The sequence below is a fragment of the Pipistrellus hanaki genome, assembly GCF_964339955.1.
Source record: "Pipistrellus hanaki genome assembly, chromosome: 15".
NCBI classification, from domain to species: Eukaryota; Metazoa; Chordata; class Mammalia; order Chiroptera; family Vespertilionidae; genus Pipistrellus; species Pipistrellus hanaki.
In genome coordinates this window covers 49,642,954-49,657,862 of record NC_140517.1, presented here as the reverse complement: position 1 = coordinate 49,657,862, position 14,909 = coordinate 49,642,954, and the positions used below count along the sequence as shown (strand labels likewise).

At 47.2% G+C, this 14,909-nt stretch overlaps 1 protein-coding gene across 1 annotated transcript; it reads right to left on the bottom strand.

Moving 5' to 3' along the window:
• On the bottom strand, window positions 1-3,548 carry LOC311633921 (leukocyte immunoglobulin-like receptor subfamily A member 6; the record flags this gene model as incomplete). The annotated part of the gene is made up of 6 exons (XM_084906928.1): window positions 1-137; window positions 1,424-1,726; window positions 1,978-2,274; window positions 2,463-2,765; window positions 2,911-3,198; window positions 3,515-3,548. The coding sequence occupies 6 exons, from the start codon at window positions 3,546-3,548 to the stop codon at window positions 1-3; spliced, it is 1,362 nt and encodes a 453-aa protein (XP_084763054.1).
• Window positions 3,549-14,909: the final 11,361 nt, after the last annotated feature.

Here is a 14,909-nt window from a genome sequence, read left to right as displayed (position 1 = left end):
TCACCTCCTGGCTGCATCCTGGCTCTGTCTCTGGCTGTTTCGAGCCTGAAATAGCAGCACCCCGAGCACCACCAGGACCAAGCCAGCCACGCCCATCCGGATGAGATTCCCCAAGGTGTAGTCTTCAGGGTGGGAGGCTGGGAATTGGGAAAAACAGGTCACAAAGGCCAGGACCCTGGATGTCCACCCAGAGCAACCACCTCCCCTTGACAGGACATTACCCTCTGAGCCCAGCCCCATAACTGAGAGTTTCTCCCACTCACTGATCTTGGGGTTTGAGTTGTTTGGTGATGGGCTGAGGGTGTCAGCTGCTCCTAAGAATCATGACATGTAGGTGTGAGTGAGGACCTGCAGATGGAGAAGCCTTCCTCCTGGGCCCTGTGCTCACAGATGCCCCACTTCTCAGATCATAACTTTTGCATCATCCCTCACCACCCAGCCCCACAGCAAGAGCAGCAGAGCCTAGAGCTGAACCAGTTCTGATTCCACCCTGTCCGCTCCTCTGAGCTGAGCCTGAGATGAGGGGGAGGACTGGGGGCCCAAACCCTTGTCCTGTCTGTCCCTCCCTGTATAGTGTCACCGTTACCGAGACAGAGGGACAGGCCCCATAATATCATGTCCTGGGGGCTTCCCTGTGAGGCCCTCTCCCAGGAGGCCAGGCCCAGAACAAACAGGAAATCTAAGCTCTGGACAAGGACTCTCCCCCTTTACACCTGGAGACACTGAGGCCCAGGTAGTAGAAGGGCATGTCCAAGTGAGAGACATCAGAGGGTCTAAATCCTCATATGGCTCAGCCCCTGTCCCTCATCATCTCCCCACCGAGCCCCTCACACAGAGTGGGTGGGAGAGACCAATCCTCAGTGTCTCCTGGGATGAGGATGGGTTAGGACGGGTTGGGGCTGCCTTCTCCCACATGAGCCCAGCTCCTCCCCAGCCTGCATCCCACATCTCCCTCTGCCATGACCATCCCACCCATCACCAGCCTGAGATCCTGGGACTCCCAGCTCCCCCTGGGTCACTCAATCTCCTGGCAGACTCTCAGGACTTGCTAGGTGGGCAGTGCTTCTTCTGGGCAGAGCTCCCAGGACTCATCAGCTGTGGAAGGGGGCCCTGTGGGTGGGGGGCTGGAGCCTCCAGAGGGTTCTGGAAGTGAGGACAGGAAGAGGGTGAGAGACTGGTGCAGACCCTGGAGTTGGAACCTCACTCAGACTCCTACATCTGTGCTGTGGCCCCTCAGACCCTCCCATTGCCCAGCTGACCCCTTCTGGACCCATATGAGGGGAAGGGAGTGGAAAGGTGCGGGAGGGCCTCTGAGGGAAAGCTAAATTTAGGGTGACAATCCCTAGAGCCCCAACTCCCTTTCAGCCCATAATTCTGGGAACCCTGAGGTGACAGCTCAGCAGACAGGGTCAGGGGTCCTCACCTGAGACCAGAAGCTCCAAGGGATCACTGGGGAGTGACAGCAGGAAGGGAAAGGAGCTGAGTGAGCTGTAGCACCTGTAGGTGCCCCCGTGGGCTGAGGTCACAGGACTCATGGAGAACTCTGCCTGGTAATGCTGAGCTCGATGCTCTGATCTCAGATGAATGGGGAGATTGGCTGTCCCCTCCTTTGACAGAAGGAACATGTCCCTCTGGCTCCGTGACTGACACAGCAGGGTCAAGTTCTCTCCTGAGGCCACCCTGGGGTCTGACTGTACCAACAGGGAAGGTGTGTCAGACAGCCATCCTAGAGAGAGAGAGAGGAAGGGAGGAGGGTGAGGGCTGCCTGCCCACCTTGTTCTGCCCTGAGAGTCATCAGGCCTCTCTCTGAGGACCATCCCCACTCTCTTTCTCTTTTTCTGTATCTCCCCCTCTCCCCTCCAACTGTCCTTCCCCCTCTGTTTCTCCCCCTCGCTGCGCATTCACTTTCATTCTGGCCTTACCACCTGAGACCACCAGCAGAGTCTGGGTCCCCTACTGAACCCACTGGCTCCTCACCTGTCACCAGGATGTCCAGGGGGTCACTGGGGGCTGACCACTCAGAGGAGAACTTGTATCCACCGTAGCATCGGTACCGGCCCCCATGGGAGCTGCTCACAGTGCCCAGGGGGAAGTGGGCCTGAGAGAGCCCAGCCTGGGGCTGCAGGACAAAGCTCTGGAGGAGGTCCCGATCCCCCTCCTTGTGCAGAGTGTATCTATCATAGCCGACATCAGAACGACACTGGAAGGTCAGGCTCTGTCCATAGGCCACGATGGGGCCCTGCTGGCTCAGGAGGGCGGGCTTCCTAGACTCACCTGGGGAGACCAGACATGAATTGCAGGTTCTTCTCCTCCCATAATCCCCTTCTGCTGTCCTGGCTCCCAGGTCTCACTGTATCTCTCTGTGTGGCTAGCCCAGGGGCCCCTAGGATCCCCTCACAGCAAAAAATGTCCATAACCTGGTTGATATCTCAGTCCTTCAATGACACAAGAATGGGACTCACCTGGGACCAGCAGTTCCAGGGCATTACTGGGGTGGGAGCACACCTGGGGCCTGTTCCTGTGACAGCCATAGCATCTGAACATCCACCTGTTACTGAGAGTGCTGGGGTCCAGAGAGAACAGAGCCCAGGACTGCCCACTGGGCTGTGGCTGTGAGTCCTGTGTCCAGGAGAGCCTGTGATCTACTTCCTTAGTCAGAATGAATCTGCTAAACCCCTCCACTGAGCCACACTGGAGGGTCACGTTCCCTCCTGAGCGCAAGACAGGGCTGGGCAGGGCTGAGAGGCTGGGTTTTCTGTAGGTTCCTAGGAGAGGAGGAGGCAGTGTGTTAAATGGGCTCACACCTCCCTCATGTCCCCCAGGGCTGGGTTGTGAGAGGTAGACACCCTGAGAGCAGACCCCCTTCATGAGGGCAGAGCCCAAGGCTGGGATCCATGAGTGTCCTCTCACCTGTGGTCACCACCAGCTCCAGAGGGTCACTGTGCTCTGACCAGCCAGCACGGCTGTGATAGTAACAGCGATATCTCCCTGCATCATGCTCTGCCATGTATGTGATGGAGAACTTGGCCTTGTCCCCGGGCTCCAGTAGATTCAGTGTTTTCCATGGTGCTGGGCTTCCTTCTCTATCCAGATGGTACTCCTCAGCCCCAGGGGAACCCTGACACCAGATGGTAATGGGGCTCCACCAGGGGTTCACAGAGCCTTGCTCAGCCCAGAGGGTGGGTTTGGGGAGGATCTCTAAAAGGAAACCAGAGGCTGTTTTACAAGGGCCTTCCCCACCCTCATCCCCCACCTCACCCCAGCACCTCTTTGCTCCCTCCTGAGCCTCAGAGATAACGGGAGAGGAGGGTCATGGAGCTTGGGGAGGACTCACCTGCCTGCACCCCAGTCCTCTGGTCCAGACTCAGCTCTGGAAGGGAGTCCCTGTGAGAGATTTGCACCTGGACTTCTGAGTTGATTCCCTTCCCATCAGGGCCCATCGACTCAAGCTACCTGAGCCTGAGGTTCCCCATGAACAAGAAGGTGCCACTGCCCTACTGTGTCCACTACTGACCGAGGCAGAGAATCACAGAGAGGATGGACGCCATGGTGTCTTCTCTGAAGGCTCCCACTTTGCAAATGAAGGAAGCCTGGGCCTAAACGACAGAGACACACAGGATGTGGTTCAGAAGCTGCTGCTGTCCTTCTGGTTTCCCTCAGATGTGGGCTCCCAGCCAGTGGATGATGCCACCTGCATGGACCTGTGTTTCCGTGTTCTCTATTAGAGCCAACCCCTGGAGTGCTGGCTCTAAAGAGGGCAATCACGTACCTTCTCAGCCACTACCAGTGGAAATTACTTTCTGTCTTGGACTGGTCCATAAACAAATATTTATCTCCTTCTACCTGCAGGTGTTGATCCAAGTACCAGAAATACATCCATGATCCAGGAGACACATTGCCTGTATTTTGAAAATTCGGACAAGTAGACTAGGACATTCGAAGGCTAATGTGTGAATTAATTATTTACAAAAAGGAAAATTAAAAAGAACTGTATGAGAACACTTGGGACCAGGTCTAGACTGTGTTTGAAGGACTGGCTGTGTGAGTAGGCCTAAGAGGTGGATGAGAATTTGTTAGATAGGAAAGAACATTCTATGTGCCCCTGGGCACATACAGACAGACTGTCCGAAAGGCAGGGAGGGAGAGGGGAGTGATGGCTGGTCATGGGTGCAGTGATCACCACACAAGGGCATTGAGGAGGTGCTTATCACAAAAGGAACATATGGGAAACAAACTATTTGTTCAGATCCTCTTATAAAATCATGTGTCATGTATTACAAATGAACTGGAGGAGTGCAATATCTATATAGGACCTATATAATAAAGAGGTGATATGCAAATTGACCATCACTCCAAAACACAATATGGTCACCCCCATGTGGTCAAAGATCGCCACCCTCATGAGGACACAAGATGGCTGCCACAAGATGGCCAGCAGGGGAGGGCAGTTGTGGGTGATCAAGCCAGCAAGAGAGGGCAGTTGGGAGGGATCAGGCCTGTAGGGGAGGACAGTTTTGGGGGACCCAAGTCTGCAGGAGAAGGCAGTTAGGGGTGATGAGCCTGGCAAGCAAGGGTAGTTAGAGGGGACTAGGCCAGCAGGGGAGGATAGTTAGGGACAACCAGGCTGGCAGGGGACAGCAGTTAGGGGCAATTGGGTCAGCAGGGGAGCATTAGGCATTGATCAGACTGGCAGAGGAGTGGTTAGGGGGTGATCAGGCCAGCAGGCATAAGCAGTTAGGGAAAACCAGGCAGGCAGGCAGGCAGGCAGGCAGGGGAGCAGTTGATATACAGCAGCCCTAAGTTGTGAGAGGGATTCCAGATTGGAGAGGGTGCAAGCTGGCCTGAAGGACACACACACACAACCCTCATGCACAAATTTCATGCACTGAGCCTCTAGTTTGTAAATAAAACACCAAGAAGGTGGGAGGGGGGTGATCCTGGGAGCTTTGCAACATGCTTCTGCACATGAGATCCTTAGGATCAGGTGAGACCTCAGACACTGCTGAGCTGCCTCCGGAAACCTGGACTCCCCCTGAGCCCTCCTCCTGGGGAGATGCAGAGCCAGGCCCAGGGTGGCACCCTCCCCTGGCTGTGGGTCCACAGCTGTGAAAACCCTGAAGGACAGCAGCTCCTGACTCACCACATCCTGTTTGTGTCTGTCCATCAGGCCCAGACCTCCTCCATCTGCAGAACAGGAGCCCTCAGAGCAGACGCCATGATGTCCATCCTCTCAGCTCTTCTCTGCCTCGGTCAGTCGTGGACATGGGGAGGGTTCATGGGGAGCCTCAGGCTCAGGCAGCTCAGTGGTAGAGCATCGGCCTGTGGACTGAAAGGTCCTGGGTTCAATTCTGGTCAAGAACATGTACCTTGGTTGCAGGCACATCCCCAGTGGGGGCTGTGCAAGAGGCAGCTGGTCGATGTTTCTCTCTCATCAATGTTTCTAGCTCTCTATCTCTCTCCCTTCCTCTCTGTAAAAAAAACAAAAAAAAACAAAAAAAAAAACCAATAAAAATATATATATTCAAAAAAAGAATTTGAGGAGGGGGGGCTAATGTATGGTGATCACAATAAACTATGTTGTATCATATTTCCCCAAAAGTAGCTAAGAGATTGTATCCTAAAGGTTATACCGCAAAAATGAGGTAATTATGAGTTATTAATGGAATTGTTAGCTAACACTGAAGTGGTATCATATTGCAATATTTACATGTATCACACCCACAGATTGCCACCTAACACTTAGCCACTGTTATATGTCATTTGCATCTCAGTAAAATTGGGAAAAGTTACCCAGACCTGATGTAAGAAAACTTTACCTAGAGTAGAGGACAGAAAATAGAGTCTGATGAGAGCATATGTTGGAAAGTTTGTGAATCTATCCACCTACTTATGTATCCCTTTGTGTGTATGTATCAACATGTCAGTCTATCATCTATCATGTATCTGTCATCTGTCTATCTATCTATCTATCTATCTATCTATCTATCTATCACCTATATCTATTTCCATCTGCAATCAATCTCTTTCTTCTCCAAACTAATGAAATTAATTTCTGTTGTCTTAAGCCACCTAGTTAGTTGTATTTTGTTGTGGCAAACAAATTCACTGTCTTTCATCATCTCCCTGTCTCCCATCTCTCTGATTTATGATAGAAGAAACAGGTTTGACTCAAACACAAATGAATGATTTCAGTCAAACAAGAAAAACTAGTTTTTTTTCTCTCTTCTAGAGATGCAGAATCCAACTGTCCACTCTGCTTTTTGTTGTCATGAGAGTTATATGTGCAACTGATAGAAGGCTGAGTAGATATTAGGGGAGAGAGATTTCATGTTTCTGCTAAAAATTGTTTTACATCCTTAACCATTTTATTCATTAGCGTGGCACTGGCATATTAAGTAAACCAAATAATTGCTTTGACTTTCACATGGCAGCGAGCTATGTTAAAATCAATATGTGATTGTAGAGTTTAGGAAAACTAAAGAGGAAAGTTCAGAGATGTGGCTCAAGTTAGACCCTCAGCACCTGCTGGTTTTTGGGTGAGGAGAGCTTGTCCCCTTCCTGTGTGATTGGCACCTTGTGACCTGCATACACTGTGGTGTGGGAACCCTGTCCACCACATCCTGTGAACTTGCCTCTCAAGCTTCACCTTAAGAACTGACAAATAAGCCATCAAAAACTCTGCTTTAGAAACTTCCACAGGGATTTCACCCCTTTTCCTGATGCATGAAGAGAGCAAACCTGAAACCACAAAGTGAATTCGAAATGCTCATCAAAGAATCCACAGGTGAGGACATCTCATCTCTTTCAAGAGGTAGTGCTGACCCAGACCTTGACCAGGAATGTGGTGTGTACCAAGGAGGTGTTTCTTAAGACCATGGGCCACTTCCATCTCCCCAATTCTGCCCTATTTTTATAATATGTTAATCCTGAGAGGTGGTGTGAATTCAGCACTGGGTCGTGGACAGCTCCAGTCCCATCCATGGGCACCTAGCTATGTCTCTTTTCTAAAGTCTCTTTCATCCTATCTAATAAAAGAATGATATGTAAATTGACTGTCACTCCAACACAGAAGATGGTCGCCCCCATGTGGTCAAAGATCGCCACCCCATGTGGACACAAGATGGCCGCTACAAGATGGTCACCACAAGATGGCCAGCAGGGGAAGGAAGTTGTGGGCAATCAGGCCAGCAGGGGAAGACAGTTGGGAGGGACCAAGTCTGCAAGGGAGAGCAGTTGGAGGCAATCAGGCCTGCAGGGGAGGGCAGATGGGGTCAATCAGGCCAGCAGGGGAAGGCAGTTGAGGATCCCAGGCCTGCAGGGGAGAGCAGTTGAGAGCAATTGGGCTGGCAGGGGAGCAGTTAGGCGTCCATCAGGATCACAGGGGAGTGGTTAGAGGGTGATCAGGTTGGCAGGCAGAAGCAGTTAGGGGAAATCAGGCAGGTAGGCAGGCGAGCAGTTGGGAGCCAGCAGTCCTGGATTTGAGAGGGATCCCAGATTGGAGAGGGTGCAGGCTGGGCTGGGGGACACACATTCTCCCCTGCACAAATTTCATGCACTGGACCACTAGGGGCTCCGTCTGCTGAGTCAGGGGACCATCAGAGGTGGGGCTCCCAGGATGGGACACACACCCACCCTCTTCCCTGAAGTGCAAAGGGCACCTCCCCTCATGGGAAATGCAGTCACCCCAAGATCCTGATGCCACCACGGGCTGTTCCAGTGCCGAAGCCTGGCAGCCGGCCAGCAGGTGGAGGAAAGCAGAGGCAGATCACAGGGCACCTGGGGACATTGGCTGACCCACCCTTGGCCCCTTTGATGGTGAAAACTGGCCCTGGAGCACAGCTTGGTTTCCCCAAATGTAGACAAGTCCAGCAGAGGCAGCCACATGCTGGGGGTCAGCTGTAGGTTCAGGCAGGTGGCTGGGGGTTAGGAACCTGCAGCCCACATGGGCAGCTTCATTCATCGTCAAAACGGATTCAACAAGCTTCACTGTTTTCTCCTTTTCCCTCTATTTAATTTCATTTTATTTTTTATTTTCTGTTGTTAATTTTCTTCTTTCTTCTCTCTCTCTCTCTCTCTCTCTCTCTCTCTCTCTCTCTCTCTCTCTCTTCCTCAATGCTTTATATTTCCATGTTATTTTCTTACACTTTTTTTTCTGGCTTTCTTTTCCTAATCTTTCATTTTCTGTTTCTTTCTTTGTCTTCTATTTCTTTTTTTCTTACATATCTTCACCTCTTTTTCTTCTTCTGACTTGTATTATTTTTTCTCTTTTTATTTTAAAAATACATATTTTATTGATTTTTTACAGAGAGGGAGAGGGACAGAGAGTTAGAAACATTGATGAGAGAGAAACATCGATCAGCTGCCTCCTGCATGCCCCCTACTGGGTATGTGCCCACAACCAAGGGCCATGTCCTTGACCGGAATTGAATCTGGGACCCCTCAGTCCTCAGGCCAAGGTCTATTCACTGAACCAAACCAGTTAGGGCTCTTCCTCTTTTCATTGATGTTGTTCTTGGTGAAAAATTTTTTTGTTTTGTTTTATTTTGCTTTGTTATAGTCTGTCAGCACCTGTACAACAACCAGCATGATGTGGTTGGAAGTGAGCCTCATGGTGAGACACTCTGAGGGTTGAGTTCACACACCAGTGGGCCAACAGCAATCAAGACTCACTTCCACAGGAGGGCCTACATAATTCACGAAAGGGACATTCCTTGTGCATTCAACTCAGGAGATCAAGAAGACATAGCCACTAGGTCCCCCCAGGACACCTACTCCCTAAGGCCACCTCACAAAGAATGGGAGCCATATCAGATCTATCTGATACATAGAGGCAAGCACAGAGAGAGAGCCACAATGCGGGGGTAGGTGCCAAATAAAAGAAGAGGAGGAATCTTCAGAAAAAGAGCCAAATTAAATGGAAGCAAGCAAGTTATCAGATATAGAGTTCAAAGTCATAGTTATAAGTGTGTTCCTGGAACTTAGTGAGAATTTCAGGGAACTTGGTATCAACTGCAACAGCATGAAGAAAAACAGGTGTTAGCTCTTCTTTGAATATTTGGTAAAGTTTCCCTGTGAATCCATCTGGACCAAGGCATTTGTTTGCTGTGAGTTTTTTTTTTAAAATGTATTTTTATTGATTGCAGAGAGGAAGGGAGAGGGAGACAGAGATGGAAACATCAATGATGAGAGAGAATTGTTGAGCAGCTGCCTCCTAAATGCCCCCTACTGGGGATCGAGCCCTAAACCTAGGCATGTGCCCTTGACCAGAATTGAAGCTGGAACCTTTCAGTCCACAGGTCAACGCTCTATCCACTGAGCCAAACCAGCTAAGGCTGCTGGGAGGTTTTTTTTGTTTTGTTTTGTTTTGTTTTGTTTGTTTTTTTAATTACTGCTTCAATTTCATCAGGAGTTATTGGCCTATTCAGGTCTTCTGATTCTCCCTGATTCAGTTTTGGAAAGTGGTATTTTTCTAGGAATATGTCTGTTTCATCCAAGTTGTCCCATTTGTTGGGATAAAGTTGTCCATAGTGGGGTTTTTTAAATTTTTTATTATGGATCATTTGTATTTCTATGGGATCCGTGGTTACTTCACCTCTTTTGTTTCTGATTTTGTTCATTTGGGTCCTCTCTCTGTATTTCCTGGTGAGCCTGGCTAGAGGTTCATCAATCTTCTTTATCCTTTCGAAGAACCAGCTCTTTGTTTCATTGATCTTTTGTTTTGTTTTTCTCTATCTCATTTATTTCCACTCTGATCATTATTATTGCCTTCCTTCTACTTATTCTGGGCTTTTCTTGTTGTTCGCTTTGTAATTCATTAAGTTGTAGCATTAGATAACTTATTACCATTTTTTCTTGTGTGTTGTTTTGTTATTGTTTGTTTGTTTGTTTGTTTGTTTGTTTTTGAGGCTGGCCTGTAGTGCTATCAACTTCCCTCTCAGGAAAGTTCAGGCTTTCACTGTGTCCCATAGATTTTGGATTGTTATGTGTTCATTTTCATTTGCTTCCAGGATGTTTTTTAATTTGTCTTTGGTAACCCATTCATTGTTTCATAGCAGGTGATTTAGCCTTCATGTATTTGATTGTTTTTGAGTGTTTTTATTGTAGCTGCTTTCTTTAACTTCATGCCACTGTGGTCTGAGAGGATGCTTGGTATGATTTCAATCTTCTTGAATTTATAGAGACTTAGCTTGTGTCCCAACATGTGGCCTGTCTTTGACAATGACCCACGTGCACTTGAGAAGAAAGTATATTCTGTAGCTTTGGGGTAGAATGTTCTGAAAATGTCAATTAGTTCCATCTGTTCTCGAGTGTTATGTAGGATTGCTGTTTCCTTGTGTTGTTTTGTCTAGAAGATTTATCCAGTGATGTCAGTGGGGTCTTAAAGTCCCCTACTATTATTCCATTGATGTCAATCTCTCCCTTGATAGCCTGCATAGTTTTTTAAAAATATATTTAGATGCTCCTATATTGGGTGTGTATATGTTTACTAGAGTTATAGCCTATTGTATCAATCCCTTTAATATTATGAAGTGGCCTTCCTTTCTCTTGTTATAGCCTTCACTTTGAGGTCTATTTTGCCATACATAGTATTGCTACTGCAGCTTTTTTTTTTTTTTTTTTTTTTTTTTTTTTTTTTTTAATTTCCATTTGCCTGAAATTTTCTTCCATCCCTTTACTTTCAGTCTGTGTGAATCCTTTGTACTAAGGTGGGTGTCTTATAGACAGCATATAGTTTGTCATGTTTTTGTATTCTATGTCTTTTGATTGTAGCCTTTAATCCATTTACTTCTAAGGTTATTATTGACTAGAGGCCCTGGGCACAAAATTTGTGCAAGTGTAGGCCTTCCTTCCCCCGGCTGATGGCACCTGCTTTCCTCTGGAACCTGCTTTCCTCTGGCACCTGGGACCCAGGCTTGCTTTCCTTTGGCTGCTGGTAGGCACCAGGGATCCAGGCTTCCCTCACAGCCTCAGCTTTGTTGGGAAGGACGTCTGGTCTAATTAGCATATTATGCTTTTATTTTTATTTTAAATATATTTTATTGATTTTTTTTTTTACAGAGAGAAAGAGAGAGGGATAGAGAATTAAAAACATTAATGAGAGAGAATCATCAATCAGCTGCCTCTTGCACACCCCCTACTGGGGATGTGCCTATAACCAAGGTGCATGCCTTTGACCAGAATCTAACCTGGGACCTTTCATTCTGCAGGCTGAGGTTCTATCCACTGAGCCCAACCGATTTCAGCATATTATGCTTTTATTATTATAGATAGGTACTTGTTAGTTGTCATATTTATTCTTTATGCTTGTGTTCCTTCTTCCCTTTCTATTTTTTCTTTTTGAAACAGTCCCTTTAGCATGTCTTGCATTGCTGGTTTGCCTTTTTTTTTTTTTTTTTTTTTTTTTTTTGTCTTTTTTTTTTTTTTTGTCTGCAAAGCTCCTGATTTCATCTATAATTTTGAGTGATAGACTTGCTAGATAGAGTATTCAGTCCCTTGTTTTTCATCACGTTGTATGCTTCATTCCAAAGCCTTTCCTTCTGGCCTAACATGTATCTGTTGAGAAATCAGTTGATAGTCTAACTCTAATGGGAGATCCTTTATAGGTAACTTTCTGTCTCTCATGCAGCCTTTAAGATTCTTTCTTTGTATTTTACGTTTGCCAGTTTAATTATGATGTGTGTTGGTGTAGGTCATTTTGGGTTCATCTTGATTGGGACACTCTGTGTTTCTTGGACTTGTGTGACTTTTTCTTTTTTCTTTTTTTTTTTTAAATATATTTTATTGATTTTTTTTACAGAGAGGAAGGGAGAGGGAGAGAGAGTTAGAAACATCGATGAGAGAGAAACATCGACCAGCTGCATCTTGCACACCCCCTACTGGGGATGTGCCCACAACCAATGTACATGCCCTTGACCGGAATTGAACCTGGGACCTTTCAGTCTGCAGACCGACACTCTACCACTGAGCCAAACCGGTCTGGGCTTGTGTGACTTTTTCTTCCCAAAAGTCAGGGAAGTTTTCTGTCGTTGTTTTTTCAATCAGGCTTTTCATTCCTTGCTCTGCTTCCTCTCCTCTGGCACCCTTATTATTTGGATGTTGTTTCATTTCATGTTGTCCCAAAGCTCCCTTAGACTCTCATCCTGCTTTTTAATTTTTTTCCAGTTGCTTCTCCGCTTGGGTGTTTGTTTGTTTTTTTCCTGCCTTGTCTTCTAACTCACTGATGTGGTCCTCCACTTCTTCTAGTCTACTGTTGAAAACTTCCCTGATCATAAAGAGGAAATGAAGAAGGTCATAGTGGCCATAAAGAGCCAATTGAAGAAATTAGGAGAAAAATAAAAGATAGAGGAAAAAATAATGAAAATTGAGTAGTTAAAAAAAAGAGAGAGAGAAATTGAATTGGAGCAGGGAAGAGGAAATTAGCTGTATGAACAAAACAAGAGACCAGAATAATAACAAATGAATAAAACAGATAGAAAATGAAGATACATTTTTAAAAAGGTGGGGAAAGGAAAGAAAAGAATAAAACTAAAAAGGAGAAGGGTGAAAAAATGGGAGGGAGAAAAAGAAAAGAGAGGAAGAAAAAGGTGCAAAAAATTAAAGAAATAAATTTTTTTTTTTAATGAAGTGAAGTGTCCTTTGCTTTAGCCAAGTTCTAATGCCCCATGGAAGCTGGCATAGGACTCCACTCTCCTGTTCTGTCTGCCAATTCTGGGCTTCCTGTTAGGTACTTAGGTGCTAATTACTTCCAGGCACTGTCTTTTGGCTTTTAGCACCTGCTTGAAGCTCCAAGTGATCCACTGGTCAGTCCACTGCTTATGTCTGTCTCCACAGGCCTTGACTTCAAGCAGGAGGGGCCAATCTGCCTTCTTTGACTGCCCACCAACTGTCAATCTTAATCACTCAAGGGTGTTTCTGACAGGGCTTTCAGTAGGGTTGGCATTGTTTTGCTTTCAGGGAATGATGGGTGTGTTTCCTGTCTCCCATGAGTGGCCTAAATATTACTCTGTCCTTGGCTGGACAGAGATCCTTTTTTTTTTTAATATATATTTTATTGATTTTCCACAGAGAAGAAGGGAGAGGTATAGAGTGCTAGAAACGTCAATGAGAGAGAAACATTGACCAGCTGCCTCCTGCACACCTCCTACCGTGGATGTGCCTGCAACTAATGTACATGCCCTTGACCGGAATCAAACCTGGGACCTTTCAGTCTGCAGACCGACACTCTATCTACCGAGCCAAACTGGTTTCGGCTGGACAGAGATCCTTGTATGGAGACCAATGGGGTCAGCTAGCACTCAGGGGTTTTTATTGGTCTGGTTCCTTGAAGAGTGGGATGGATGGCCCCTCCTCCACTCTGTTCACTGAGGGCTCCTTGAGACTGTCCAGACCCATAAGCTTGGCCTCTGCCATTGTTTCCTCTACAAAGCTAGAATGCAGGGTGTAACAGGCTGTATCACTAAGGGCAGGTTTCCCCCCCTTTATCTGCCCTCTGGGTGTTGGGAGGCAGTAGCTCTGCTTACGGAAAATGGGCATTTCCGTTTGGAAGCCTGTGAATGACCCAAGGCAGGCCTCCTGACTACTGGTTTTTCAGGTTCTTACCCTGTTTCCCTCCCCCTGCCTGTCCTCAGTGTAGTAGTTGCCAATGAAAACTCTTCAGGTGCCTTCCATTCTTCCTTGTTATAAGTCACCTCCTCAGTTGGAAATTCCAGGTGAATGTTCTCCAGTGGAGTTGCCTTTTACGCCTGGCCTTGAGACCAGGTGTCTGACAGGTCTGCCTATCCAGCCCTCATTTACCCCAGCCTATGGCTGACGTATATGCCATTGTGTATACATGCTGTATCTTTCTCATCCCATCACCTAAAGAGCTAGAGATTCAATCCAATCTTTTTCACCCTCTAAATACTTGATATAATAGCACAAGCCAATGATTTTTAAGGCATTTTCTTTTCTACCATTCATGGTTTTTAATTTTCTCATTTAAAAGATTTAATGTGTACTATTTACATTATCACTTAATTTTTAAAAATGTTCACATCTCTTTTGGTTCACGCATTTATTATTGAGAAGTCTGTTGCTTTATTTTTTAAAAGTAGGGATATTTGTTATCTTGTTATTAATAGAGTAGAGGCCGAGTGCACAAAATTTGTGCAGGGGTTGGGTTCCCTCAGTCCAGCCAGCACCCTCTCCAATCCGGTACCCCTCGGGGGATATCTAGTGCCGCCACTTTAGGCCCCGGGGATCAGGCCTAAACTGACAGTCTCACGTCCCTCTTATAATCTGGGACTGCTGGTTCCTAACTGTTCACCTGCATGCCTGCCTGATCACTCCTTACTTCCCCCCTACCAGCCTGGTCACCTCCAATTTCCCCACTTCAGGCCTGATTGCATCCAACTGACCTCACTGCTAGTCTGCTCGCCCCTAACTATCCACCTCCAACCCCCCACCTTTTGCTGCTGGCCTGGTCACCCTTTGCTTCCTCCCTCTGCTAGCTTGGTCACCCCTCACTGCACCCCCTGCTGAACTGGTCTCCCCCAACTGCCACTTGCCAGTATGGTCATACCCAATTGCTCCCACCCCCCCTGCTTTGGCCTGATCTCCCCCAACAGTCCCTCCGGCCAGCCTGGTCTCCCCATGCTGCCTGCTATTCAATCATTTGGTCTTACCTCACTAATACCACTGCTGGCCTTGTTGCACCACACAGGCTGCTGTTCAGTCGTTACTGTGGAGGAGTCCCAGACAATTTGTATAACCATTTATTATTAGCACAGATTTTTATTGATTTCAGAAAGGAGAGGAGATGGACAGAAACATGGAAGCATCAATGATGAGAACCATTGATTGGCTGCCTCCCACAACCTTCTATTGGGGAACAAGACAGCAACCTGGGCAGGTTCCTTGACCAAAAAAGG